Source organism: Diplotaxodon limnothrissa, linkage group LG20 (assembly GCF_057381915.1).
Source record: "Diplotaxodon limnothrissa isolate DT_005_m linkage group LG20, D_limnothrissa_male_GT1.1, whole genome shotgun sequence".
Taxonomy (NCBI): domain Eukaryota; kingdom Metazoa; phylum Chordata; class Actinopteri; order Cichliformes; family Cichlidae; genus Diplotaxodon; species Diplotaxodon limnothrissa.
Window position 1 is genome coordinate 12,345,366 of NC_140615.1, and position 27,943 is coordinate 12,373,308.

At 40.9% G+C, this 27,943-nt stretch overlaps 4 protein-coding genes across 5 annotated transcripts; 1 reads left to right on the plus strand and 3 right to left on the minus strand.

The window, feature by feature from the left end:
- Positions 1 to 6,559: 6,559 nt before the first annotated feature.
- tmco4 (transmembrane and coiled-coil domains 4) lies at positions 6,560 to 15,312 on the plus strand. Of its 2 annotated transcripts, none has more exons than XM_085344035.1 (14): positions 6,560 to 6,631; positions 7,320 to 7,470; positions 7,562 to 7,736; positions 7,926 to 7,953; positions 8,145 to 8,274; positions 8,655 to 8,752; positions 8,930 to 9,073; positions 9,217 to 9,336; positions 10,654 to 10,818; positions 10,943 to 11,079; positions 11,391 to 11,487; positions 11,570 to 11,687; positions 11,914 to 12,031; positions 14,455 to 15,312. In XM_085344035.1, the coding sequence occupies exons 1-14, from the start codon at positions 6,589 to 6,591 to the stop codon at positions 14,944 to 14,946; spliced, it is 2,016 nt and encodes a 671-aa protein (XP_085200161.1). In that variant the 5' UTR covers positions 6,560 to 6,588; the 3' UTR covers positions 14,947 to 15,312. The 2 variants fall into 2 exon arrangements, with proteins under 2 accessions (XP_085200161.1, XP_085200162.1); XM_085344036.1 differs by having other exon boundaries at positions 11,391 to 11,475.
- A 378-nt stretch (positions 15,313 to 15,690) lies between these two features.
- On the minus strand, positions 15,691 to 20,331 carry htr6 (5-hydroxytryptamine (serotonin) receptor 6). Its single transcript, XM_085345369.1, has 3 exons — positions 19,423 to 20,331; positions 17,739 to 17,873; positions 15,691 to 16,047 (listed from the first exon to the last, which is right to left on the minus strand). Exons 1-3 carry the CDS (start codon positions 20,329 to 20,331, stop codon positions 15,691 to 15,693), a joined length of 1,401 nt encoding a protein of 466 aa, XP_085201495.1.
- A 1,651-nt stretch (positions 20,332 to 21,982) lies between these two features.
- Positions 21,983 to 24,086, minus strand: micos10 (mitochondrial contact site and cristae organizing system subunit 10). The gene is made up of 4 exons (XM_085344926.1): positions 23,992 to 24,086; positions 22,993 to 23,040; positions 22,481 to 22,587; positions 21,983 to 22,154 (listed from the first exon to the last, which is right to left on the minus strand). The coding sequence occupies exons 1-4, from the start codon at positions 24,062 to 24,064 to the stop codon at positions 22,146 to 22,148; spliced, it is 237 nt and encodes a 78-aa protein (XP_085201052.1). The 5' UTR covers positions 24,065 to 24,086; the 3' UTR covers positions 21,983 to 22,145.
- A 530-nt stretch (positions 24,087 to 24,616) lies between these two features.
- On the minus strand, positions 24,617 to 27,864 carry sike1 (suppressor of IKBKE 1). The gene is made up of 5 exons (XM_085345714.1): positions 27,310 to 27,864; positions 27,024 to 27,129; positions 26,814 to 26,956; positions 26,582 to 26,695; positions 24,617 to 25,359 (listed from the first exon to the last, which is right to left on the minus strand). The coding sequence occupies exons 1-5, from the start codon at positions 27,466 to 27,468 to the stop codon at positions 25,240 to 25,242; spliced, it is 642 nt and encodes a 213-aa protein (XP_085201840.1). The 5' UTR covers positions 27,469 to 27,864; the 3' UTR covers positions 24,617 to 25,239.
- Between the last annotated feature and the right edge of the window lie 79 nt (positions 27,865 to 27,943).

A 27,943-nucleotide genomic window follows, 5' to 3' on the forward strand; every position in this document is an offset into this window, starting at 1 on the left:
GCTCCAGCTACTGCTCCTTTAATAGTCTCTTGTAAATTTGGCCTACAGTGATTGTGGCTACCCCTTAAAAATTTGTCAGCAGAGGATTTGGCTGCTTATAGGAATGCCACTTTTTGATGGTTAAGTAGAATTCCACAGAGTTATATTTGCCAGTGTTTTTCTCTGCCTTCTTGTCAGTCTATGGTATTTAAGGTTTGGTTCACAGCAAACTATGGCTCTTATGCAGATTTCTGGAAGACGAGCAGGAATGTTGCCCTCTTCTCAGTGAAAAAAAGACTGCAAGAAAAGCCCCCATGAAACACTGATTTTGGAGAGGAATATGCGTGATGTAGTTACAGTGATGGATAAGAGGGACAAATAAAATGGATTCCAAAAGCAGAAAAATCTTGCCAGCTTGGGACTTTTCAGGCAAATGGAAACCGGTTTTGTTCCGTATAGTCCAGAAGCCTCTTTGCCTCCTGTGCAGTGGATTTTGAGAAGATAAACAAATAATAAAGCCATTAAACTAAAAATATAGACAGGAAAGTCTAAGGGATTTCCCATCAGTGGGATGTGCAGATGAGTACCCACTGCCTTCCTGAGCAACACAACCCCATCCCGTTCTGCGTCAGAACTTCTTTCCTGCCCCCACCAACCATTATCCTGTATATGTCCATAGTGGCTCGTATTTTGAGCTAATCAAAGGCCTATCCTAAAGTCTCAACTTTTACATCAAAAAGTGTCAGTCAGTGTAAAAGTGAGCCAATACTGGTTTTATAGGATCCCTCTTCTAGAAAACCTTTGCTCTTTGCAAAGTGTTCCAAGAAGCTAAGATTTAACTGTATCCAGGGAAATGCTCAATCATCTCTTTTCCCCAAACAAATACGACAAGTTACATTAAACACAAGCGACTGTCCAATTCTTTGCGTGATTTCAGAAGAATAAATCAGACTGTGTATTTAAGTTTGGACAGAAGCACCCGTGCCTGCTTACTATCTTTGAGCAAAACTGTATGCAGCCAGAGCCATCTCACTAGTTAGAACATCTGTTTTGCAGTAATCAACAGCCAGCGAGTCTCCACGCTAGTGAGGCCAACACCCACTGTATGTTTCCACACTAAAATTTCACATACGGCCTTCGGCTGTGCCAAGTTGGGTCACTGGAGTTTTGCCCTTTTACCAGGCCCAGCTCCTTTAGAGGTCGGCTCAGACAATGGTCTTACTGTGCTGAGGATTGCCAGACAGAGTTTATTTACAGATGGAAGATAAATCCACTCATTGTTTTGGCCCGGTGTTAATACAAAGTCATCACAGCGAGTTGGTTAAACTTAAGAGAACTGGCTGACAGTGTAGAGTCAAATTTTCAATTGCACCTACCAGCTGAGGTAAAAAACAAACAAACCAAAAACCCTATTATTTATGAAGAAGCTGACAGAAAGAACATTTAAAGGGTAAATTTAACAGCACAGCAGCATGTAAGAAGCCCTTAATGAGCCTGAGGTCCTTTGGAAGGGGTCTACGTCCTCAATAGAGGAACCCAGACCACAAGAGTTCTGCTTTGTTGTTATAGTTCAGCCAATTTTTTTTTAAAAAGTCATTCCATTCACAGCTCTCTCATTCTGCATAACACAAAGGTCTTCATCCAACAGAACAGAGTGCTCAAAGAACCTTTAATGCTTACCAAAAGCAGAGAAATACTAAAGTCCCACTTATTCAGAAACCACATGAGAAAGGTCATTGGCGGTGACTCATCGATGTCAGAGTTCTCCGAGCGCTGGCTACACTCGTGCGGCCTGTGGGAAGGAGGATGGTAGGCTACAGTTGGCTGAATGTAACAGCATTTTCTCACATTCACAGGCAAACACAGCCCAGTACTGTGCTGAACTGTGTGTTTGTGCCTGTATTCACGGAATAAGTCAATCCTGTAGTTTCTTTCCTGCCTCGTCTTCTCAAATCTTTCTTTCATTCTTTCTTTTTCATTCTTCCCCAGAATATCCCTCTCCCCAACTGCTTTTAATATTGCATGCCTATCATTGTCCTTTCTCTTTTTCACAATCCCTCTTTCGGTTTGCTCTTTTGGCCACGGCAGACAGCAGCTGGATTCTCCATTCTCTCCTCCCTTTTCAGTTCCTCACCCTTTTATTGCTCCTCATCCCGCGCACTTTCTCCTCAACAGACTCACATGCCTTCTACCATTAGTAACACATTTGTATACTATACAAATGCACAAGTACACTGACAGAGATCTACACATATGTACGTACACGCACAAGATGTGGCTGAAGTCACTTTTGTGGTATGTCTGAGGGTTTAAAAGAAGAAGGGATGTGTTGTAATTACAAGTGCGTCCAGAGTGGAATCTGTTAGGGCAGGTTGAGTTGGGGGAGGACCTGGCAACCTATCAAAAGTATCAGTGAGGCAAACCAACCCCCTCCCTTACATCTCTGTTCTCTAAAGGAGTGCTCACATGAAAAGATGATGCACACAAAGGTTTATGTAATGTTCCGAAGGACATTTCGTGCTGCAGACGCTTTAAATCAAGAGTGACTGCGAGGTTGACATCTTGAAGAGCAAACGCCTCACCAGGTCGGACAAACAATCTGCAGCCCTTTAAGGACAGAAACAGGGCAGCTGTGCCAGCCAGCCCATCCCGCCTTTCCCTGCAATCACCTGTCATCCACATCCGCTGCCTCCCATGTTAAGCCTGGGCCTTTCACTACTTGCCACATACAACACATGCTCAGTTTATTTCTCTCTCTGTTATCAAATTCTTACTTCCTGCTCTTTCATCTAAAAGCACATACACACCCAACACAATGCCCCACAGGTCATAAACTCCACTCTGTCTTGGTTTCATACAACTCCCCTCGCGTGGAGCGTTGAGGTGACAGAAAGAAGAAGCCTGACATTGTCTGTTAGCGAAAACGCTGCGAAGCGGGGAGACAGGAGAGGTGTTTTGTTTGAACTTGTCTGGCTTGAGTTTTGCCTGTCTGCCTGTGTGTTTTCCAATGAGTAATCCATTGTAAGACTGAACACACATATGTACACACACAGCTCTAGTACAAGACGGAAGAGGGGTTTTAGTTCAGGTGTGATCGATTGGCGAGATACGAAGGCTGGGTTAAAGACTTTGTCTTCTTCGTGTGCAAAAAAATACCTAAATTTCCAAGGTTGGAAAAAAAGTGTCAATATTGGCTGCTAGGCAATAATGTAAACATTAAAACTGTCAGACAAGTGTTTTGACTGGTCCTCTCTTAAGTCCAGACCACAATATATCAACAGCTACAGGATGGACGGGCATTAAATATTCACTGTACCCAGAAGATGATTCTTCTGTGATCCCCTAATGTTTCTTGCATTTACCGCTAAGTGCAGATTGTTGCTTTTGAATAAAAAAAACTAGCATTAGTATAAATTTCATGGGCAGATTGAATGGTGGCAAACTTAAGTTTCTATGTAAGATCAAAAATAATATATTTTCCACAACAGTCTGGGATGAATTACCAGAAAGACAAACCCCCTTTAGCCCCAGGCACACTTTTTTTTCTTACCACACATTTGAAAATGGTAGCAGGCTAACACACAAAACCACAGGCAAGACTATGTGCATGCTCAGTAGCATGTTCTTCTAAGAATCTAAGTAACTTAAAAAGATGTCAAAAAAGTTGACATATGAAATATTTCAAATAGGTTACAGCAGTGTATTTGGAAACCACAACTGTTAAAGACAAAATAAGTAGATCAAAAATATAACGCAGGGATTTGAAAATGCTCCTTTCCTTACAGCACTTGTGTGGAGACACAGGCAGATGGCAGATTTTTGAACTCCTGTGTAAAAGCACTCTGTGTGGAATATGTAGGCAGTTGCAAAAAATTTATATTTGCACATCAAGGTACTTGCCTTTGCAAGCATGACTGAGACCACACATTTGATAGATCAGAGTTAAGCCTGCCCAGCGGTAAAACAGTTAATTTTAATCCCAGCAGTGCTATAAAAAGTAGCACCGGTGCGCTGGTAACAGCAGAAATGTGTTTGCCAGGGACACTGAGGGCAGGTGTGCAAATACATAGCCTGAATTTTATGCAAGACGGCGCAGCGGTTCACCTCGTATTATCTTTTCTACCACTGCTTTTCAACACTCAAGGTTTTTCAAACTCATATCCTGGGCTTTTATTTTTCCCTGATTACAAGTTGAGACAAGCTGAAAAGGTTATGTCTGTAAGGCTGATAAGTCATCGGGGTCCTATTTAGCAACTCTTTACAGTGCCTCTAATCTGTATATTGTCTGTGATTAGCGGTGCTGTACTTGCTGTGTTTAATGTATGAATCATTATTCAAACTATTCAAGAAAGAAATTAAATAAATAAAGACATGCCACTGTATATATCATCACATCATACATAGGCTTGTGTATGATACTCTTGGGGCTGTATAAACAGGATGGCTCTGAGGGTCAGACAAATACGGCTCACATAGGTTTGGAGATTCCTCTGTGACAAGGCCCGGATATTATTATGACAAAGTACCCACACTGTACTGGCTGTTCTTTCACACAAAGACCTGGTGGGAGTGTAATCCACCTTTGCTCACATATCCTGTGTTTGCATTAGTCTTTGTTTTTGGGTTTGTTTGGTTTTTTTTGTTTTTTTGGGGGGGGGGTGGGGGGTATACAGTACAAGTGGAGGAGCTGATGACACAGACGGGAAAGGAGTGAGAAGGCAAACACGCAAACACAAGATATACGAGAGAACATCAGCCATAACACAGACCACAGAGTGCATATACAAGGTCTGGGTAAAATACACGTGTAATAAACATTTTGGGACGAGGTCAGAGAGACCTCTTAGAAGAGTATTTCAAAAGTGGATCCACTAAACCGAGCTATTTCAGCTTTGTGTTCAGAGGAACACAGTTATAAAAACAGAAATAAAAAGTAAGAAAGTAAAAAAATGAAAAAGAATGAGGGGAAAACAAAGCTCGTGAACCAAATGTTGCACATTAGACAAATGTTCCCAGGCCTTCCACTAGGAAGAATAAGATATACACTGAAAGACAAATGGTTGTTTGAAAAGGTTCAGGGACCTTTTTCTGAACCTTGTAGAAGATGTGCATTCATCCGGAGGTCACTTGGAACAGCTGTTTCTAGGGAAGCATGCAGTTTTTGTTTTGTATAAATTGACTGGAGGCTATGTTATGCTGTGTTAATCTGAACATTTTACTTTAATACTTCATTTATCATGTGCCTTGGCCTTCCTTTCCCCCAAAAGACTTGCGTTTGAAGTATATATATATATATATGTATATTTACATATGAGCCTATCCATACAAGCAGGGTCACCAGTCTGTTGAATAGAGATCTGCTGAATAGCCAGAGAGAAGCACACAGATACAGGGGGAGCATGCAACTCACAGCCAGATGGTGGATTCAAACTCAGGACCTGCTCTCTCTACTTCTCTGAGGCATCAGCGTTAACCACCATGCTGCCACCCCTCCCCTTTTTTAAACTAAAATTTGTAATATTATATATATATATATATATATATATATATATATATATATATATATATATATATATATATAATGCACAATATAGTAATTAAAATTTTTATCTATAATCATTTATTTACTAAACCACATTATACTGTAATGAACTAATCTAGCATCCTATACTACATTCACTATATACTTAAGCATACTGCTGTGAAAGTGTCTGTTCTTTTCTCTTTATGCTTTTAACACTGATCAAATCCATTTATTTACAACACTGCACTGAATAATGTAATTCTCTGTTTCACATCTGGCCATGGGCCACATCTGATCAAGTGATTACAATGCGCTTCTTTGACAATGTCCTTGGCAGACAGCCCTCTTTCTCATACACTGTCAGTCTACATCTGAGGATAAGCATCACTGGAGGCAGTCAAACTGTCATAAATGGACCTTGGATCATGTTGGTACATATATGTGAACAACATGCTCTTCAAATTTTGAAAAACTTCACAATGATCAATTTGAAGAAAAAACAAAACAAAACAAACATTAGCAGGGTTATGAACCAGAAAAAGGTTGTGTTGGAAAATAAATGCTACACTCACACCTACTGGTCAGAATTATATAACACCAGTGTGTCACAAGCAGGGCTTTATCGGTATTTCTCCTCTCCTTGTATGGAGCAGGAGTTTTTGTAAAACGAGCGCACTAACTGCTCAGTCCTGATCCAAACTTTAGAAAAAATAATTATATTTAATCAGTGTCTCGAAAATCACTTCCAAACGAATACAACAGGTGAACATACCACGGACCTTCCTCAGAGTACGTGGAAGTTACGTCACTTAAAAGTTGAAAAACAAATGATACCTTCACTTACCGTCGTACATGTTAAAGTTGGACTTTTGACAGCCACGGGTGCGACTCAAAAACAGTTTTTATAGTAATACAGAAAATCGAATTTTAGAAGCGATTCTATTATTTGATTGTTATAACGACATACATACTTGGTTTTATCAAGTAAGTTGACCACATTTTAGATCGCGTTTGTCTTGCGCATTTCACATCAGACACGTCAATGCAGCAAAAGTTCAGTCTGCGGAGTTGTGATATCAATAACCATGGAGGAAAAACAGAGCAGAACGGAAGCCAACATTGCACCAGGTACCGCATAAAATGAGTTTTCTATATTCGCTGGTGCCATAGTAGTAATTGTAAGTAGTAAGTAATAGGAGTGGTAATGTTGTGAAAAGTTCCCAGTAAACCGTTAGCTAGTTGACCGGAGAAGAAGCCACTAACAGCCAGCTGTTTAGCAGCTAAATTTTTGTGTTGCTAAAATTTATTGGTTTAAGTTACATGCATATTATATATGGTAAAAGCGAGATTAAAGTGTTGAAATAAATAAATAAGTGGATCACATTTGAATAGCCCCAGTACGCTGAATTCGGGTCAGTTCATCAGAGAGCTAGTGAGAGGCACAAAGTTAGACATGTACTTAGTTCAGCATGGCACATGGAACAAACTGCATTCAAAGCTCGGACAGTCTACGACTGATTTTTTCTTATGTCATTAAAGTTATCCCGTAAAAGGTGACATTAGCCCGCATTTAAACTACTGAGGTCTTGTGGTAAATTCGGCATGTAGGTAAATGCACCATACAGCATTTATAATAAACTAACGTCTACATTATTATGGCATTATTACAGCTTGTCACTTGACCCACATGTATGAATACATTACTGCAAGTTTATTGATTCCTAGTGTGACACGTGTATTTGGCTTCTAGTTGAATCTAAATAAATTCAGTTCTTGCGTTATAGTTAATCATTAAGCTTTGACCATATCATCTCAGACCCAGGGGGAGCAGGAACAACACGAGATGGCCCATGTGACCAAAGCCCTGAGAGAATAATCGGCAGACGGTTTTCTGAACAGAGCCGGTTTGCTTATGCTGCTCTTTGTGGTGTCTCCTTGGGCCAGTTGTTTCCTGGATCTGAAAATAGGTAACCATGAAAGGATGAGCCATGAAATTTCCTCATGGCAATATCAGTGTTGGCCTTGTGCTGAGTAGCGCCTGCTTCTTCTATTTTTCAGCGTATTTAGGGAGCAGTACCTACAGGCCTTAGTCCACTGGTTGGATCTGGATGAGTCGGTGATGCCAGTTATGGGAGCCTTCCTGTCAGGTTTAGGCTTCGAGGGCTCTGACACCTTCCTCTCCACCCTGCAGGGCGAACCTCTGCTGGCAGCAGGGACCACCCCCATCACGCAGGTGTTTGTCACTCTTACAGAGGATAAATGACCCTGAACTACAAATCTCCTTGTAGTTTGGTGATACTGGGGTCACAACAGTGCACAGCAATGGATCTTTTTGCTTGTTTTTGATAGCTGAAAATATATTGCATTGTATTTATCTTTGCAAACCCTCTTATCCCTAACCAGCTTTGGTTTTCTGTTACAGGATCTGGTGTCTTTTTCTGTCAAAGATGGTAAGAGGCATTTAAGAATAAACCAGGGATTTTCATACTTTAAGGCTAATCACTCCAAATTAAAAGAAAACATCATTATACATATGTGTATACATACATATATATTAAAAGGCCTGTTGTCATCAAGAAACAGCCAGATGAAAACTTTAACAGTTGTTGTAAATTCAATTTTAACATTTTTTGGTACTCAGGCGAGTATGATGCCAGGGCAAGGGTTCTCATCCGTCACATCAGCTGTCTGCTGCGAGTCTCTCCACAGGAGCTGGAGGAGTTTGAAGAAACACTAGGAGAGAGGCTGAGGGAAGGGGGAGAGGAGAGCGAGTAGGTTATGGCTTGGATGGTGGGATGAAAGGATGAATGATACATTTACGTGTCTGAGTTCATCGTTTAGAGTACAAATGATAAGGCATTTCATTCTGTTATAAACCTATTTAATGTTAGTTCATTTAAGATACTTCATGATAAAATGATTTTGCTTTGCTCATTTGGCCAACTGTCTTGTGTGCCAGACTGTTAAAAATCACACAACGGCTGCACATGACAGTCACACTTGTAGTCAGAATGACAGCATGAAGATAAACAATCAGCTAATTGTGTTCAAGATGTCAACTTAAATGGGCCAGAAGAGGCATGTGACGTTATTTGTTTTTACAGCAAGTAGATGTTTCACCACATAAGGATGATCTGTCCTTTTCAATTAGAGAGGAGTCCTCACGGCGGCGGAAGAAAGAAAGAGGGCGAAAGCTACGGCGTTACCTCCTGATTGGACTTGCCACTTTGGGTGGAGGAACAGTGATCGGTGATTATTCTTGCTTCAGAATTTCAAAGTCTCCTGAATCAAATGATAATCAGCTGATAATTAAATCAACAAAAACAAAAGAGAAATTATCAGAATTCTCGAGCTGACAGATAGTGGCTTTGACTAGCTTTTGTATTCTGTACTGACTGATTTATTTATTTTTTTTGCCTTTGCCAGGTGTGACAGGTGGGCTGGCAGCCCCTCTGGTGGCAGCAGGTGCAGGTGCTGTGCTGGGGGCTGGAGGTGCTGCTGCTCTGGGCTCGGTCACTGGCATTGCAATTATGGCCTCTCTGTTCGGAGCAGCAGGGGCTGGACTGACAGGTAAAAGCACTGATGACTGTGCTGATACTAATTATTAGTTATTAGAATTTGAGCGTAATTTGATAAGACCTGCTTTTTTTTAATTGTCCAAAAGGCAACAGAATTGTATCACATTTTAAAGGATTAATCCATTTTCTCTCCAGGCTATAAGATGAAGAAGTGTGTTGGGGCGATAGAAGAATTTGAATTCCTGCCATTGAATTCTGGGAAGCATCTTCATGTGACCATTGCAGTGACAGGCTGGCTCTGTAGTGGTAAATACAGTAAGTATTGCTTCTGCTGTCTCGCCACAACCGCCTCCAGTTTCCAGTAATTAGGTGTGGGCAGTTGAAAAATCTATCCATGCATCCATCCAGTTAATTAACCGTTCACCCAGTTTGGGCTCCTGGAGGTGGTTGGGGTGAACCCTGTCCTAGCTGTCATAGAGCAAAATGCATGGGTCTGCCCTGGATTGTGATTGGAGTACAGTCTCTGCGCTCACCACCATAGTGTTCCAGTCCAGAAGCACCATATGGGATCTCCATACAACATTTTATAGCCCAGTCAAACAACCACAAAATCCAGAGCTCTCATACATTCTCATACATCAAGGACTTGTTTACCTCAATGACCCATTGATGGATTTGTCATCTTCAAAGTCTGCTTCCTCTATGGAAGACATGACAGTGGGATTGAGGGGATCCACAAAGTATCCCTTTTATCGCCCGACTGTGTCATCAGTTGATGTCAGCAGGACTCTATCCCCACTTTACACAGTGTTAGTAGAGCACTGCTCTCCACTCCTGAGTCATACAGTGACAGTTTGCCAGATTCACCTCAAGGCTGACCATTAGTTTTGTTCTATATCCTCGCTGTGAACTTTTTTCATAAAATTTTAAATATGTAAATACGAACATAATTGAATGCATTTTTTGTGTTAACCTTTATACGTGATAAACAATGTACACATAATTTGTTCTATAACTGAAGCAAATGCTGTAATTTGACTGTGCTGTGACCTTTGAACAGTTAATCCTGCATAGTTTGTTTTCAGAGCACTGCATAAATCTAGTAGAATCAGTGCCAGGGCCAAATGCACAGAGGGGTAAAGAAACAGATTAACAAGCACGTTAGTCAAAGACATTCGCTACGATCTTTTTGCTGATAAACAAGCGGATGTGGTCAACCCTAGTAAAGTTCTGTACATAATGTTCTGAATCTACTCTAGCAGAGATTATACAAACAAGCCACTTATGATGTGTTTTTACATAAAACAATGCAGCTGTATTCCTGCAGCTCCATTCCATCACTAATACGTACGCTCTTTTACTCAATTTAGAACCACCTACACATAAAATGCTACTTTCGCTTGCTCCCTTATTCACAAGGGGTCGCCACAGCGGTGAGGTCTGCATGTTTGATTTGGCTGATTTTTTTTTTTTTACACCGCATGGCCTCCCTGACGCAACCCCAAAGGAATTTGTGAACCACCTACACGTAAAAAACATCTAACAAAAATAAAAGAACAAATTAAAAAAATACTTCAAATACAAGTGCAGCTTAGTTGATCAACCACAATAAACACGACTGCTGTGTTCCAGGTTCGTTCCAGGCCCCGTGGTGCAGTTTGGGCGAGTGTGGGGAACAGTACTGCCTAGTGTGGGAGTCACGCTTCCTCAGGGATCTGGGCTCAGCCATGACGTCTCTCTTGGATGGGCTGGTCAGCATGGTGGCTCAGGAAGCCCTAAAGTACACTGTGCTGTCAGGTAGGACCACTGTGCAAGAAGCTCTTGTTGGTGTTATCTGATGTGAGCTGATGGGATGTGAGTAACCTTTGGAACCAGTAGTCATCCTTTACAGTTTCGACTGCTTTCTAACAATTCCCATCAGGGATTGTGACGGCGTTGACGTGGCCTGCGTCTTTGCTGGCAGCAGCCAGCGTCATCGACAACCCCTGGTGTGTTTGTCTGAACCGTTCCGCCGAGGTGGGGAAACACCTGGCACAGGTTTTGAGAAGCCGACAGCAGGTAGCCTTTTATTTGGTATCTTTGTTAATACAATCTTATCGCCACATCACTTCTCACCTTTCATCTGCTCGATGCAGTAGAATTTCAAAGCCTTAGAAGAAAGAAGGCTGTATGGCATGCAGCAACATGTGTGCGCTTCACCTGTGGTGCCTGTGTACACACTGTTCACCGGATTACATTAACCAGGATGACTCTGTTATTCGCTACATTCATTGCTTCTCTAAATTGTTTTTCTTTACTATGAATATGCCTGTGTTCACTAAACAGCAGGAAAATTAAAGCTACTCACCATTCCTTTCATGTGTTTGAAGGGGAAGCGGCCCGTCAGCCTCATAGGTTTCAGTCTTGGAGCTCGAGTTATCTATTACTGCCTGCAGGAGCTCGCCAGTGACCGAGGTGCAATTAGAGGTTGATGATGGATACATTTCTACTTTGTATCCCGCATTTTTCAGACTCTAAAAATTCATCTGTGTTGTTTTTGAATCCTCAGGTAGTGAAGGAGTAGTGGAGGATGTGGTCCTCCTGGGGGCCCCAGTAGATGGATCTGAGAAGGCCTGGGAGAGAATGGCAAGAGTAGTAGCTGGAAAAATAGTAAACGGATACTCCAGGTAAGGAAGAGTTCTTTCCTGATTTAGAAATCCAGAAATGAAACCTTTTTTTTAACAGTAATGCTTGCAGATGCTTTATGCTTTTGTTGTAGTAATTATTTAGCCAGTAGGTGAGCTGAGTCCATTTATGTTCCTCATGCAACTTTGCAAACGACTGTCACAGCAGCAAGATGTATTTTTCAATGACTGCATGAATAAAGGACTCTCTGATCTACATACCTATCAGAGGGGACTGGCTCCTGGGATTCTTGTACCGAAGTTCAGCTGCACAGCTGTCTGTTGCTGGCCTGCACCCAATCAACATCCAGGATCAGCGCATAATCAATGTGGATCTTTCCTCAGTGGTGAGTCAGAGCCTGTGTTTGAAATCTGATGAAGTACACCTTGGTAAATTAAAACACGGCTGAAGGTAAAGGAACTGGAATTTTAAAGTATTCAAAGAGTAACAAAAACCACATGCAGTGCATTGTCTCAAATTTGGTCTGTTAGGGGGTCAATTTATGTTTTTGAAATAATAGAAGCAGCACCTGAATAATTCATGAGAGGGAAATGAAGTAGCTCATTCCTACATGAGAAGAAATTCAGACAAAAGATCTGTAGCTACTCTTCCATATTCATGCATGACATTTCAAAAGGAACATTGACTTTTGATTTCATACCACATAACCATCACATCAGGTAGCTGTGCGTTTCCAGATTTGCTTTTGCACAGCCCTAATCCACAGCTTATATAAGTTTTGTCACATCAAACACAACACTGACATATTTTCACCCTGTAAAGTTGTTATACAAAACACTTGCTATTTACACATCAAGCAGATACAGAGTGAGCGTGAGTGTCGTCTCCTTTGACTCCTGAGGGAACCATCTGGATGTTTAAGCGCAAAGCAAATACACCGCAGCGATCACCTGGGGACTGTTCAGGAAAACAGGTTCACTGGAAACTCTGGGTTTCCTGCTCCTGAAAGAAGGCTAAATTAAACTCCATGTGTGCTCCTGGAGTTTGAAGCTTTAGACACACACAGGATACTGATCAATAGATCAAACTTCAGTAAATGTAGTCTTTAAATTTAAAAACAACATCTCAACATTCACATCAAATGCAGACATCTCTTCTACTACTAATAACCAAATTGATTATTCCTGGGTCTGACTCTGTCGTATCTTTTTGATTTCCATCTTGAGCTGCTGTTATCAGAGTAACAGCTGAATGATTATGTTTAAAACTTCATAATTTCAAGTCTGATAAACAATGGCTTAGTGGATGACATGCTTTTTTAAAATTTTAAATAAATGTCATGGTCTGCACTGGCATACAATTGTATTTCTGGCCCTACTGGAATAACATGGAGGCTCTGCTTTTTATTTACCAGTTGCCATGGTGACTCTTGCTCGCTGAGGTCCATTGTTGATCAGGGTGAACACGGTCAGATTTAATTGAAAAGTTTCCCCTCTCAGATATAATGACCTCAGTGTTCAGGGTTAGAGTCAAGAGTTTTCAGCCTGTTAAACCTGCTATACACCCCAGCTAGTCGCTAACTGTCTTCTGCTGTTATCCACATTGGAGTACTAGTACCATTAAGGGTACTTTGGAGTACAGCAGAAGGTAAGGTTTCTTCATTGTCAATATAAAAATATGCATCAGTAATGGATCATTTCTAAAATAACTGGACGCAGCAACTGTTGTAAGCTCTCAGCTTAAGTATCCAGTGACATCACGAATCAGGATTTTTGTTCAAAACATGGCAGCAGTGTTTCTGCAAACACAAAGAAAGCAGCGATCCTTGTGTGACCCCTTTACTCTCTAATAACTGATCTGAGGAAGGTAAGGGAAACACTGTGCCTCATTTTATTACTGCAATTTAAAAAAACATATTTTTTACTAGATTTAAAAGCTCATGGTGTCGTGGTTTACACAACTGACTAACAAGCAAAAGATCTCCAGTTTAATCCCAGGAGAGACACAAATCCTGTTGGGGTTTTATCAGGAAAAGAACCTGGTGTTAAAATGTCTGCCAAATCCAGATCATGTGGAGTTAACCACTGTGGCTTGTCAGTTAGTACTTGGCTGAAAACAATAAATAAAGAGCTTACATTAGTGGAAAAGAAACCTGAGAACCAGTGTGCACTATGTATGACTGAGCTATTGGGTCTGAAACCAAAATAATAAGTTAAAAGGGGTCTTTTAGGAGTAGGGATTAAAGGAATAAACAGAGCAAAACTGTTACAGACAGGTATTTGAGACGATGGATCACTGCAACTTTACATCTTACTTCTGGAAGAAACATTTATTTAATACTTAATACAAAAATTGAAGGTTTTCCAATAAGATTTAGGTTTCTGTAAGTGAGGCAGCAATATTAAATACTGTTTTATTAGCATATTAAAAGAAAGAGTTGTTTTGTTTAAATATAGCTGAAATTTATGAAAAACAAGGCCCCCGCTGGTCTGTTTCACATCACAGCAATGATTTTCTACTAACATTCAAGTCAACACAACTACTCATCATCTGTAGTAGCTCCAAGTAAAGCATTAGAGGTTTCACATGTTACTCGAGTAAAGGTTTAAACCACAGCAGTAAAAAGATACCTGACATGTCTGAAGCACCATACAGCACATACCCGGTCATGTAATGAGGAGAACAGGATAAATGAATCGTACAAAATAACACATTAGTGCCTAAATGTTTCTTTAAAAGAACAAAAAATAGGTAGTATACGAATGAGGTTTTAATCATGGATAATAGCACTGTATTCCTGCCTCCTAGGTTAAAGGTCACTTGGACTACATGCGTCAGATGGACACCATCTTGGTAGCAGTAGGAGTTCCCACTAAAGAAGTGCCGGGAACCTCTTTTGCAATTCCTCAATATGTAACAGTGGCAAAGGGGACGGTGGACATCGCTGGCCAAACCACCAATGAGCGACAAGCGGCCGAGACACAAAACCACACTGAGAAGCCTGAGACGCAACAAAGCAGAGATGCCAAAGAGTTGGCAGAGACGGAGGAGACTGCTGACGGTTGGGATATCCCTGATATTTCAGATCTGCTGGACTCATTAAACGATACAGAATCAGACAGCAAAATGTCACCGCAGAAAAATTCACCTCGTATTTCAGACGAGAAGGCTCCTAATAACATCACAGCCACTGATGTGAATGTCCGGTGTGACGGTGTAGACAAGGACGACCGGGATAATGAACACATATCATGGAGCTGGGATGACACACATTGGACTACAGAGAACTCGCACAAGTGAAGGCGGCCAAACTTGTAAAGAGCATGTTACTGGACCGGCTGCTTCCTTGTAAACTCTTCTCAAGTTTGTTTGTTTGGATTTTTGTTTTTTTGTTTTTTGTTATTGGAGAAAATATTCATTCCATTCTCAACAAAGTGACACGAAAGAGACTGCACAAGAATCGACACACACACATACGGCAGCTTCTAGTGAAAATCCCCCAAATGAAGTGTTTTGTTTGACTGCTTAAACACGGGTTTAGATGTATTGATTGAATGATAATTTTGGTTATTGTAGATAACTTTTTTTTTATAAAAATGTAAATATCGTCATAATTTATTTTACAAATGTGCTATGAGCATTAAAAAGCAGTCATGTTTTGTGTGTTTCCGGTTGAAATAGTTTCTGTTTGCTTGGTTTGGGATATTATATATAGTGTGATTCCATATAGATAGCAGTGATTCCACAAATATGTCTTCTCTATGAGGCTTTTTTCCTGTCCTGTTCTATAAGACTCTCACAGTAGTGATTCACAGCTTACTATAGAATTGCATTCTCCACTGGCACTGACAATTGGAAATATTGTTGACCCTGACACTGGCTGAGAGCGAGTAGACCTAACAGAATGTGAGCATAAAATAAATAGATTCTTTTTCAATGTCTCTTCAGCCCAAGCCTCACAGTGAATAAGTCAGATTGTTACCAGCTGTCGCGCTTTTCCACTGTAAACCCTGATATACCCTATAAGCTATCTTTAAGTACTATTCAGTCCAAAGTGTCAACCTGGTTGGGGAGAAGGAGAGGCAACTCAAGCCCAGCGTGCTCGGCATCCAGCAGATTGACAGCATCAGTGGCGGTGGCGGGCGGGTGCGTGGGGTCAGAAGCCAGAGGTGAGGGTGGGTTGCTGGCAATGTTGGGCTCTCCCGAGTTACGCAGAGAGAGCGAGAGCGCTGGTGAGGGTCTTCGGGGCGACCGCGAAGAACAGCAGGGCAACAGCTTCCCCAGAGCTCGCTTGAAGTCTCTCATGAACAGCGGGTAGATGATGGGGTTGATCGTACTGTTGCAGTAGCCCAGCCAGGTTATGGCGTCAAAGAGCGCAAGGGGGACGCACTCACACACTGCCTGGATGAGGATGGTGACAAGGCAATCCAGGCGTTAGGGTTTAACAACTTAATGTAAGAGAAAAAGTTTAATACAAAAACACATAAAACATAAATGGAGAAAATGAATAACAGCTATTAGATGACACAAATATGCACTGCCACATGCTGCAACTAGTGCAAAATTGTACTCATAAAAGATTGATTTAGTTGTTAAATGCACCAGTACTGCCAGATTGTACCTAAATATAAGAAAGAATTAGTAAAACATTAGGAAAAAACTAATCTCTTAAAGTAAATGTGTTTTCATATCATGCACAGATGTGTGCACAGACACAGATGATAATGCATCAACAAACATTACAATGTAACACAAAGCCAAGGAAGTAGAAGACTATAAACAACGGGCAATGAATGAAAGAACATGCTTGTGTATTAGCTTTATTACATTATAACATCTATTGAATGTTTATTAGTTTAATAAGCACATTTTTTTGCCAAGTTGTATATTTTTATTGACCTAATTTACAGCCCACATTTATTTGTTTATTATGAAATTGTTGAAATAAAATGAATTAAAATTACATTTACATAGAAAATTAATAATACATGCGCACACATACACGGGTGTATTGCACATACATTTTTCAATAGATGTAATTAATTCAATTAATTGACATTTTTAAAATCGACTCAATGTCATGCGTTTTACCCTAAAAACACTCTGTATGTGTGCAGCCCTAGATGTATGATTTATTTACTTTGAGAAGTCGGTACATAGATGCATCGTTTTTTTTCTCTGTCTGGCTGTTAAGAAAACTGATCTTGAAAATAACCAGTAGGTTTGGGGAGCGACAGTGAAGAAGGGGACAGCTGTTAGAGGAGAGCTTCCAATACTATCAAGATGAGGCAGGGAGGCGGTGGGAATGGGACAGAAATGGGGGGAGTTCGTTTCACACACCACATTGAGTGCGAAAAAGAAAGGAGAGCGCAGGCACAGTCAAGTCTCTGTGTTATGCAGGGGAGAAGTGAGAGGGCACAGATGGGAAATCAAAATGACTGGATCACTGAAAGCTTGAAAAAAACAGGACAAGTGTCATTACCAATTTAGATTAAGCTGTTTTCTGACATTCGTTTACTCTCGGCGAGGTTTTTCGGGGTCCTCCTTGTTTGTTTGCTGAGTAATAAGTGTGTATATTCATTCAGTCTAATCCGATCGAAATCACTTTGAAAAGAGTACCAATTATAAATGGTACTTTTGTAGGCTGTTTTCGAGGCTTTAGGAATGAGTCAGCCACACAAAGCTGAAATGCCAATCTATTTCCTCGTTAGATCGCCTGGCAAGGCTGTGACGCCAAGGCTGGCCAACACAAAAATAGATCAGTATCCAAGTGTTTTTTTCTCTCTTTTTTTCTTCTTTTTTTCATGTATTTCACACTCTTTTCGTGCCCACCATGTTTATAAAATTGTGAGAGTACCTCTGAATCACTGAGATAGATGCACTGAGTCTTAATAAAGACTAAGATGCTCAGGGATGTTGCATATATGTGAAGCCAACGTGGATTGAATGAAATTATTTTTCTTTTCTAGCTCATCTGATCACAAACTATTTAATAATTCCTTTACATATGTTTATGTAGCAGATGCATTTTTTTCCTCTATGACATCTCTGTGTCATTAGTGATGGAGACAGCCTCCGGTACTCCTACTGACCTCTGCCATGTTGGTGATGAAGAAAGGCAGCCAAGCACTGAAGAAGAGTCCCAAGAGGACTCCCAGAGTCAGACTGGCCTTGAGTGCCCTCCGACCCTGCCTGTGAGCCAGGCGACGCTCGCTGTTCACTGACGGCTGTGGACAGGTGGGTATAATACAGATCCTTAATCTCAACAAGCACTGATATCATGTAAATCCTCTTTGGCATTAGTTATTCAAATCCATTTTGGCTCCCTTTGCAGTTTGTCCAAAAGTCTTGAGCCACATCTCATATTTAAAAATACTTTGGCATAAAAACTGTCAATATGTGCTCCAATTTATTGAAAAGTGCAAACATGCAAGAAAATAATTTAAAATGCAAACTTCTGATTACTTTGAAAGTCAGTATTTGGCATGACCATCTTTATTCTTCAACACAGCCGAGCTTTCTAAGCCAAGTTTTCTCCAGGCTTCTTGAAGGACAATCAAAGTTCTACTTTAGATGTTGCTGTCCTTTCTCTCTAGATCATCCCACACTGCTGCAGTAATGTTGAGGTTCGGGCTCTGGGGAGGCCAATCCATGACTGGTAGTGTTCCATTGTGTGTTTTTCTATCCAGGCATGCTTTTACTGCATTGGTAGTGTGTTTGGGATCATTGTCATGCTGTCATGCATGGTGAAACAAAATCTGACAACACTTTTCTATGTTCATTATTCCATCCGTGTTGACAAAGTATCCCAAACCAAGTATAAAATGCAGAACCAAACCATGACAGAGCCTCCAGCTTTCTCTGGACTCATCACTCCATTACATCTGTTGCTACTGATGCAAGTCGCTTAACAAACAAAATTACATTCCTAAAAATGGTAAGGCACAAAAAATGGACTGTAAATGAGCGAAAAAGGAAGCAATGAGAAAAACTTTGAAAGTCCTTCAGAAAGTCTAAAGAAAGTCTGGCTCCTTGGAAGCAAATTATAAAGAAATAAGTGCTGGCTCAAGACTTTTGCACACCATTGTATTTGTTTGATTAGTGGTTTTGCTTGAGTTCTTCCTTTTTGTCAAATCAAAATAATTTTCAGAGTTTGCGGAAACATATTTATTCACTTCATCTTAAGAATACTGTATACTGTACTGTCATTTCAGTCATTATAAACAGAGACTGTGTAGTTAAATATCACCGAGCTCCTCAGAGGTTTGCATCCAAGAGCTGGAACAAGCTGATACATGATATGGAGGATACAGTGAAGATGCTGATTTTAAAGGCTTGATGCCTTGCTCCTTTCACCTGAGTCGCTAAAGAGCAAACTTGTTTTCAGTTCATTTACTATCTGCAGAATTATTTTTAACACTGTGTACTTCCTCTCTTCTTTTTCACAGTTTTAATTTCATAAAAGACATAGCCAGTAAAAATCGAATAAAATAAGGACACGTTTGAGCTGCATTCCTACCATTGATTTGAATCCTGCTCTTTAAATGTTCACATTCAAGGACACTTTCCACCTCTTAGCAACAGTCTTTAACATCACCACAATGTCCTTACTATGCCGAGAGAGTTTCATGTCAATAGATTCATAGGTAAGGCTTTAGGCTTATCCTTTTCATCCATTCATCCTTTTCTGTGCTTTTTGTTATTATTTGGTCGGCAGCAATACACTGACAGCCTTCGCTCTGTTACATTTAACTGTTTGGTGTCTCTTTTTCTTACCGGCATGTTTTGTGACACAGGAGGCTCCAAATGGCTGCAGTCATCTCCGTCCTGCTGAGCTTGCCCTGCTGCAATGCCCGGCGAAGGAGGCCGGGAGGGTTCTCCGAGAGAAGGGTGCGGGTGAGGCGGGTGGCTCAGCGCCGCCACCCTCTTCGCCTGCCTGCGTGCCACCAGAAGGATCCGGCAGTAGGTGAAACAAATGGCACTGGAGGGCAGAAAGAAGGTGAGCACAGATGCCACCAGAGCAAAGGGCAGGGTCACCCGCAGACGACACTGGAAAGAAAGGCCACCTGAAGGTGACAGCTGAAAGTAGGATTCTGGGTACAGTTTGTCAGAGTAGGAGCTGATGTTCCCAGTGCTGACCCCAAGAACAGATGAGTGTCCGCTCCTGTGGCCCAAGCTGTGCCATTTCATCTGAATGGGCAGGAAGGAAGCCAACGCTGCTAGCCCCCAAGCAGCCCCTACAAGGATTAACGCCCGAGGCGGGGTCATCCTCTGCTTATAGCGCAGGGGCGAGATGATGAAGAGGTAGCGGTCCAGGCTGATCAAGCACAGGTTCAGGATGGACGCGCTGCAGCACATCACATCAAAGCAAAGCCAAACCGGGCAAAACGCAGGCCACAGCACCCAGGCCCCGCACAGAACGTTGAGCATAGCTGGGGGCATGACCACCAATGCCACCATTAGATCGGAGAAGAACAGAGACACCAGGAAGCAGTTTGAGGTGCAGCGCAGAGAGCGATGGGCAAACACCAACGCAATTAGCAACATGTTGCCACAGATGGTCATTAGGATGATGATGGTCAGCATAAAAGCTAACAACCAAGGGCCGCTGCCGGTGATGTTCCAGGCGCTGGTGGAGCTGCCGTTGTAGCTCCCTAAGGTCCCAGACAAGTGAGAGTCAGCCATGGCACCTGCTGGCAGAAGTCAGTGAACGAGCTCTTCAGGTAGCACTAGATGTTACAGACCTTAACCAGTTCTCCTTTGCAGCAAAAGCTCACATTTCAGGGACATCGTTGAATGGAAAGCCACTGAGGTCTTGTGCTGAGAAATCAGGGTTAACTGAACTGTTCTCCATGGATAAAAATCTCCATCCAGAAATACATCCAGGTGTCCTGGACTTACTTCCACACCCACCAATATAGTGATCCAAATCCCCAGCACAGTTTCACTCATCTCTCCATCCTGGCCAGTGTCCCTGTCTCATCCACAGCTAAGAGCCAGAATGAGCCGTTCGATAGCTGACAAGAGGGTTTCGAAGCAGCATGTCACAATGATGACAGGCTCCGGAGGAGGGCACAAAAACAGAAAAGCCTTGAATCGGCATATGAGAGCAGGCTCACTGAAGATGAAGAGAACAAGGATCAATGCTCAAAATTATACCTCACCTCACAGAAGTGGATCTGTCTCTCGCAAGTCCTTTGCTGTGCCTTGCTGAGCTCTGCTGCCTTACACAAGTCCGTTTTATTCTGGGAAACACAGCAAGGCAGCAAAAAGCAACAGAAAATTGTGCAGCAGTCATTTGTAAGCACCGCTCTGTTCGCGAGTGCTCTACAGGTATCACGGCCATGTAACGCTCGGTCCTGTTAATCCCTGTGTCGGCCACTCCAGCGTGCCTCCCAGCCTGAGCGCACAGCTACTGAGAAGGAGCGTGTCAGAGCATTGAGCCGTTAATGCATAACCATGCACAATCACAGCCAAGATATGCTAATTCTAAATCATAGGAACTAGTGTGGGTGTTTTGTTTAGATTTTTTCTCCCTTGTTTGGACATGGTGTTTTTAACTACTCTGGAATAACAATTTTAAAAATGTCCATCACGCCTTGATTTTCTTTTCTCATATGCACTATATACATATATTTTGACACTACTCCACCACCACAGTCACCACCAAAGTGTTTAATTATCAGCCTTAGTTACAAGTTACTTTGCAGTGATTGTGATTGATCCATCATTTATAGGGAGATGACTGTTTAAAACCAATAATACGTAAAACATGGATCAGCTGTATTTGAATGATAACACTGATTGCATTTTAATCTGCCAGTTTCTCAGTAACACATTGTAATATTTCAGCATATTTTTGTTTGTTTTGGGTGACTCACACATTATACCATTAGTGAAGAAATTCCCTATTATATAACAATAACCACTTTACGTCATCTTGTTATTCTCAATGCACAGAGATGACGAGACAACCCCAGAATCCTTCATTTCCTAACAGGAACATTTGAATAGCCTTATAGGACTGCTTTTACATCCCTGCCTCAGCCTTCTTCTCTGACAGTTTTCAGAAAAATTACTTCAAGCACCTTTTTCAAAACTGCATTAACACTTGACTCCTAACCCCCTACCCCTCTTCAAGTGTCATTATTACTCCTCAGAGTGTATGAAGTATAATCTAGCTGATGTAACGTATTACACAATCCTCATCTTTGTACCACTTGGTTAAACATGATTTGTACACAATTACATACCTTACAAAGCATGTATGGAACAGCTTATTATTAACCCACAACTCTTTTTTTAATAATTATTTTATTAAATAAACACAGACCGTCCTTATAGGGCATATACAAATCATACAGTCATACAAGGAAGGATGTCAACAGGGAGACAAGAGTCTGACTGTAGAACAGTGCAAATGGTGACGCACCCATAATCAAAACAAAAACAAACACTTTGGGAAAAAAAAAAAGAGACAGTCCCTTGGTGACGTGCAGTTATTGCTCCTGTTGAAGAAAACAGAGACAGGTTTCATGAATTGTCATTTACATAACCAGCGATACAGGGTTGTTATTGAGAGTTAGAAGTGGGGAATCAATTCCTTAAATGATTTAGTTTTAGTGGTCTTATCTCTTTCTCTAGAAAAAATAGAAATAAATTCAGTATTTATATATATATATATATATATATATATATATACACACACACACACACACACACACACAGAGACTGAAATTATGCCAGCATTATACACATTTCAGACTTTATGAAATCTACTGGTATTTATAACGATTATAACAATTTAATCAATTTTTTCCATGGACAAACCAACCTTATCGCCTCTGTGCAGCATATAATGTGACCTCAGGTTATTCTGACAATTGGCATACGCCATGCCGAGCCCTGCTCCCGAGCCAAGTGAAATTGGCCATGTGTGCCCTATAATTGAGAAAGATGCTTTAGATTATTTTCAAACACTCACTCAAGCACTTCACAGCATGATTAAAAACAGATTAGAGATGGTGTGCTACAGCCTTTCACCCTGTAGCCTTTCCCCCCCCCCCCCATCGTAATTACCTCAATTTTTAACATGCTTCTTTAAAAGCTTTTTGGGCCTTTTGCTGTCTCCGTAACAAAGGCACATCATTTTCCTACATCTAAAATCTGAAATGACTATTGTCTGTGGACAAAAAAATACATCTCATCTATTCGCAGTAAAAGACAGCCATATGTATGTGTTACTGTAACGGGAGTAGAACATTACTGCAGCCATGCTTTTTTCCCTCAAGGACTTTTGAGCAAAAGGAGCTGATCTAGATTCAGTAAAGCAATTAAACTACTTACGTTTGAAGAACAGAACAGAAAACACAATGCCTAACCCCAGACCGGTGCCTGAGAGACAGAAAAAAAACAGCTGTTAATGTATTATTTATTTATACAGCTACTTTGTAATGCTTATTTGGTGTATATGATGTCGTCTGCTGCCTTTGGTTGATGTACTTTTAATCATCATTTGATCTATGCTGTATGATTAGTTTAAGAGCAATATTTCCCCCCACTTTTTTCTACAAGATGGTTAAAAAAAAAAGACATTTCATGTTATCTTGCCACAGCATATAAGAAGAGTTTTACCGTCTTAATACACAGTCTCTTTAAAATAAAGTGGGCCTGCTTGGCGTAAACCTACCTATTCTTCACCGCACCTAACTCCATTCAAATATGCATCAATTTATGGATCTTGGCTTCTTAACAGTAAGTGCATGGCCCTGTTACGTTAGGCACCCCCTGGCCAGGATCATCTCTGTCATCTCCTTCCAGCGAAAAGAGTTAGCGAAACAGCAGAATAGCTCAAATGTGAATAACCTAAACCATTGGTTCTGTTTTTTATTTATTTATTTATTTATTTATATATATATATATATATATATATATATATGCCGAATTAAGAGGGGGACAGAAATATCTTGTAAAATTCTTTAAGTTGCGTACTAGAAGACGTGTCCGTATTAATCAGCGATTAAGAATTAGGTTGACATTTTCTTAGCAGCGTTTGCACTGGGCTAAGTGAAACGCATAAAAAATGAGCGAGAACATCAAAGGCCAAATATCTTGAGACTTTAATAAAATGACAGAGTATACCCAATCGTAACTGTATGTATTTAAAATAAACAAAGCATGAAAAAATGACTGGTCATTCAGTTGTCCTTTACAAGCCCTTATGGCTAGCTAGTTAGCCTCTCGCCCAGTCAATGACAGCTGTGGACTTCAATATAAACTGCTTCTTAAGTGGCCCTTGTTTTGGTACAGGACATCGTTACGATTGAGAAACTGAAGCATATTTACCTAATTTAATGGCACCGTCTGCTAAGCATCGGTCCCACTTTTTCCCCAGCTCCTTCTCAGACATACTGAACATTAGCTTGTGACAGGCTAGAACTAACAAATGCACCTCTGCGTGATGCTTTCATGTGTTGTCGGAAATATATCCCTAGGGTTACGATTTAAACGCAGAAGAATAAACGACAACACTGAAAATTTTATGATTTTACAAGTGATTCGTTTAAACATTCACCCTTTACCGCCTTGGTGTTACTGACAGAACTTATGTTAAGGAGGAAACGTTTAAAAAACTAAAGAAAGCCAAGTAACGTCTTTTTTTTGAAAGCAGCATTGAAACTCTTGCAAACCTCGCGATAGGTTATACCCCAACAACTGAATGGCGCCAGCTTGCGGTAAAGAAAGGATTATCCCAAACAAGTCACTTTGGTCCATACAATATCCAGCAAGCTGTACAGTAAAAAAGTTTGGACAAAACAAAACCAGGCACGCTGTTATGTATAGCAAACTTTCTGAGTTTAATTTGACACAAATCAGTACACTGTCGTGAAGTCATCTAACATGATTTCCTAAGACGACAAAATACAGTTTCTGACAACATACAGCGTACAAACATGGTATCCATTACACAAAAAAAAACACCTTGGCATGTTTGAAAGTGTTCTCACTAACAAAGATGTGCCATTAGCTGGTATGCAATACTCTGAATCTGCAAACTGTACAACTTGTGTCTAACACACAGAATTAAGGTACCAAAACATGAAAACCATGTTATATATTGAGACTTTATCAAACATATCAAACCCAAAACATCACAACAAAGGTTCCACTGTTACTCCTCAGCAGGCAAAGTGTAAAACAGCCAAAAGTTCTCTTATTGGCAGCAAGCACAGCTTCTTATATGGTGTGGACTACAATTTGGCTTCTTAATAAATTTCAAGTGAACTCAAAGGTTGGGCTGGTTTTGGGTGCTTTACTCACTGTGAAAGTTTGTGTGTGTGAACAGCAAAGAGGTAGAAACTGTATCCTTGGAGAATAAAAGTGTCTTTGGCTAAAAACTAAAGAAATCACCTTTGCTTTTACTGCCTTTGCTGCAGTACATGTGTATCGTGGGTGCTAACCTCATGCTGGACTGCATTTCATTACATGTAAAAAAATAAAATTAAAATAACAATATCTATAATGAACACAGGTGAAGACACAATCAGCCCCCTCTCCTGGTCCTGTGGAACCTCATCCCAGCTGTACTTCAGGTCACTCTGTGGACCCTGGCAGAGGAGATTCTTCTCCTTCTTCTGCTGCTAGTGACTGGCTAGTTGTCTTCACAGAGCTCTTGCTGATTTCCAGGAGATCGCGCAGCTCCTTGTTCTCAATCTGAAGGTAGAAAATGTTTTTTTCAAACATAACTTTTGAAGTTAAATATCTCTTCCTTATAACATGCATGTGCTTCCCCATGCAAGCAGGTTTTGAATGAAAATTGTGATGGATGCATCGCATCTTCTCTTTTAAATAGTGTTACTGTTTATTTGTGATAGAATTTTTTGCACTTTGGCAGTGTTGGGGGAAGCAGATAACCAAAGCAAATACAGACAAATTAAAAAGAAAGTACATCGTCTTTTATTTCTCAGGTTTTATCAATAAGACCTAATAAGAAAAAAAAAAGATGAGTTCCTTAGTAGGTACTAAAATTATTTAAATACAGCCCCAGATGAACAATAACTCATGTCATTATTTATTTAATAAAAAGAAGCATCGTGTAAAAACTTGTGTACGGCTTTATCCATCCATCATTATGGAGGAAGTCTGGTCATTACAATGTTGCTTCAGCACACTGAAGATCACGATTATTCGTTACGGTCCCACCAGTGTTCCAGCTGAGTTGAGGTTTGGACCTTGACTGAAATATTAAAAAGCTGTGATTTCCCTTTTGTCAGCCATTGTGCTGCAGATTTGCTGCTGTGCTTGGGATCATTGTCCTGCTTTATGAGTCTGTTTCAGCCAAGTTATGCAAAACTAACAATGCTGCCTTGTTTTTTTTGTTTTTTGTTTTTAAAGGAAAGAGGATTTTTTTTCTCCCTTTCATTTAACGTGCTAACATAGCCCTGTAGAGTCTAAGCTGTAGCTCTTGGATTTTTAGCCATGAGCATTGCACAGTCTGTGGCTGAATTTGCTAGAACAACCACTCCTGGGAAGATAGCTATTGTTCTGAATGCTTTTATTCATTTATATTCTTAAATACACGTTTGTTACCGTTTGGGAAAATGTACCTTTTCAACAAACTTTACAGTTGTAGCATATTTAGAAAACTCACAAAAGGTTATCACAAAGATGGCACAGTAAGAAATCTAACCGACTGGTTTAAAAGGCCTAATAAACCCCGAAACAAAACAACATGCTCCTTGACCTGATGCACTAAACCTAGCCATTCCACTAAAAACTGACAACTCAGCTCTCATTTGCATTTATGATCCTCTATTATCGTTGCATCATTTTGACACAGAAGCTGATGTCTGAGGTCTGTGGTAAAATCACATATTTTTCCACAGACCTCAAGAGGAAAGGTGTCATTGTGTCCATGTATAACTGCATTTCTCACCTCTAGCTGAGCAAGCCTCTCTCGAACACAGCAATAGTGCTTATCATCCACCTGCACTGCTCTTCTCATCACCTGGCCCATCTCGCATATCCGTTCCACTTGGCTCTGCACTTCCTGGAGAAGAGTCAGAAATCAAGTTGGTTGTTTTTATTTTAAATTTGTGTGTCTATGTATTTGGAATCATAGCCCATTAAACGTGTGAGCAAATTAAAGAAATGCAGAGTTGATGTACTTTGGCATGGTCCTCATGGAGGCTGAGCACAGGTTTGGTGTCCAGCTCCTTCTTTGCCATCATCAGCTGGAGCACATGCTTGCGATACCGACACATGATCAACTCGAGCGCGTACTGGTGTTCTTCGAGAGACACCCATAGTTCTACAAAGACATAAAGAGCGTTAATACTGGTATATAAAACCAGCCAGTCAGCAGAACCTTTTTTTACCTTTATTCTCCCGCTGCAGTTCCTTGATTTGAGTGTTTTCCTGAGTCAGAAGGACATGAGGTTTGTATTTCGTGAGCTCCTGTATCTCTGAACTGTCATCTGTGTGCTGAAAAAAGAGCAGAGAAGAAACGGATAAAGAAGACTTTAGCGAACGCATATCACGAAAGCATATCCTAGATACGAGGGAAACTCGCTTTGTAGTACAGGTCACTGTTTAACTAGTTCAATGTGTACACCAAGCAGTAGTGCAGCTTTTCATAAACGTGAGCTATCTGCTCGAGTTTACCTTGTCTGGCAGAGCATTTCCCACCTCTCTCATGCCCTGCACTCTCTGATTTAGGGCCTCGGACTGCTCTATCAGTCCCTCGGCGGCTGTGTCGTGCTCTTTTAGCCTCTCGAGAAGGGTCCGAGTATCGGCCAGCACTTTTTCGAAAGTGCAGGCCATTTACTGGAAAGTGATAGCTCTTTTTACGCTACGTAGAAAAGCTACTACAAAACTAGCTAGTCGAGCGAAAACAACTCGCAGCCGTTGCTTAGCTGGGCTATATAATCTTAGCCGAGGCAGCTCGGTGCCATTATAGAAACATAAATATCCTTACTGTTTCGCTATTTAACTAATGTTGTGTCGGCAGACAGGGTAAGTACCAGACACCCAGATCAAAATATTACTACATTACTAGAATATTACTGCTTCAGAAACTGACGTTTCCGTGTAGAACTAAACTGTTAGCGACGCTTCCTTCTTCGTCTTCTTCTTCTTTTCCTCCTCCTCCTACTTTTGGTGAATTGTCAAACCAACGTTGAGTCGCCACCTACTGGGGTGGAGTGCGGTGTAGACGTTTGGCACACAACCAAAAGCGGGGTAAATGGCTAAACCTATCTAGCTTGTCTTTAAAATATCTTTACATAAAGCAACAGCG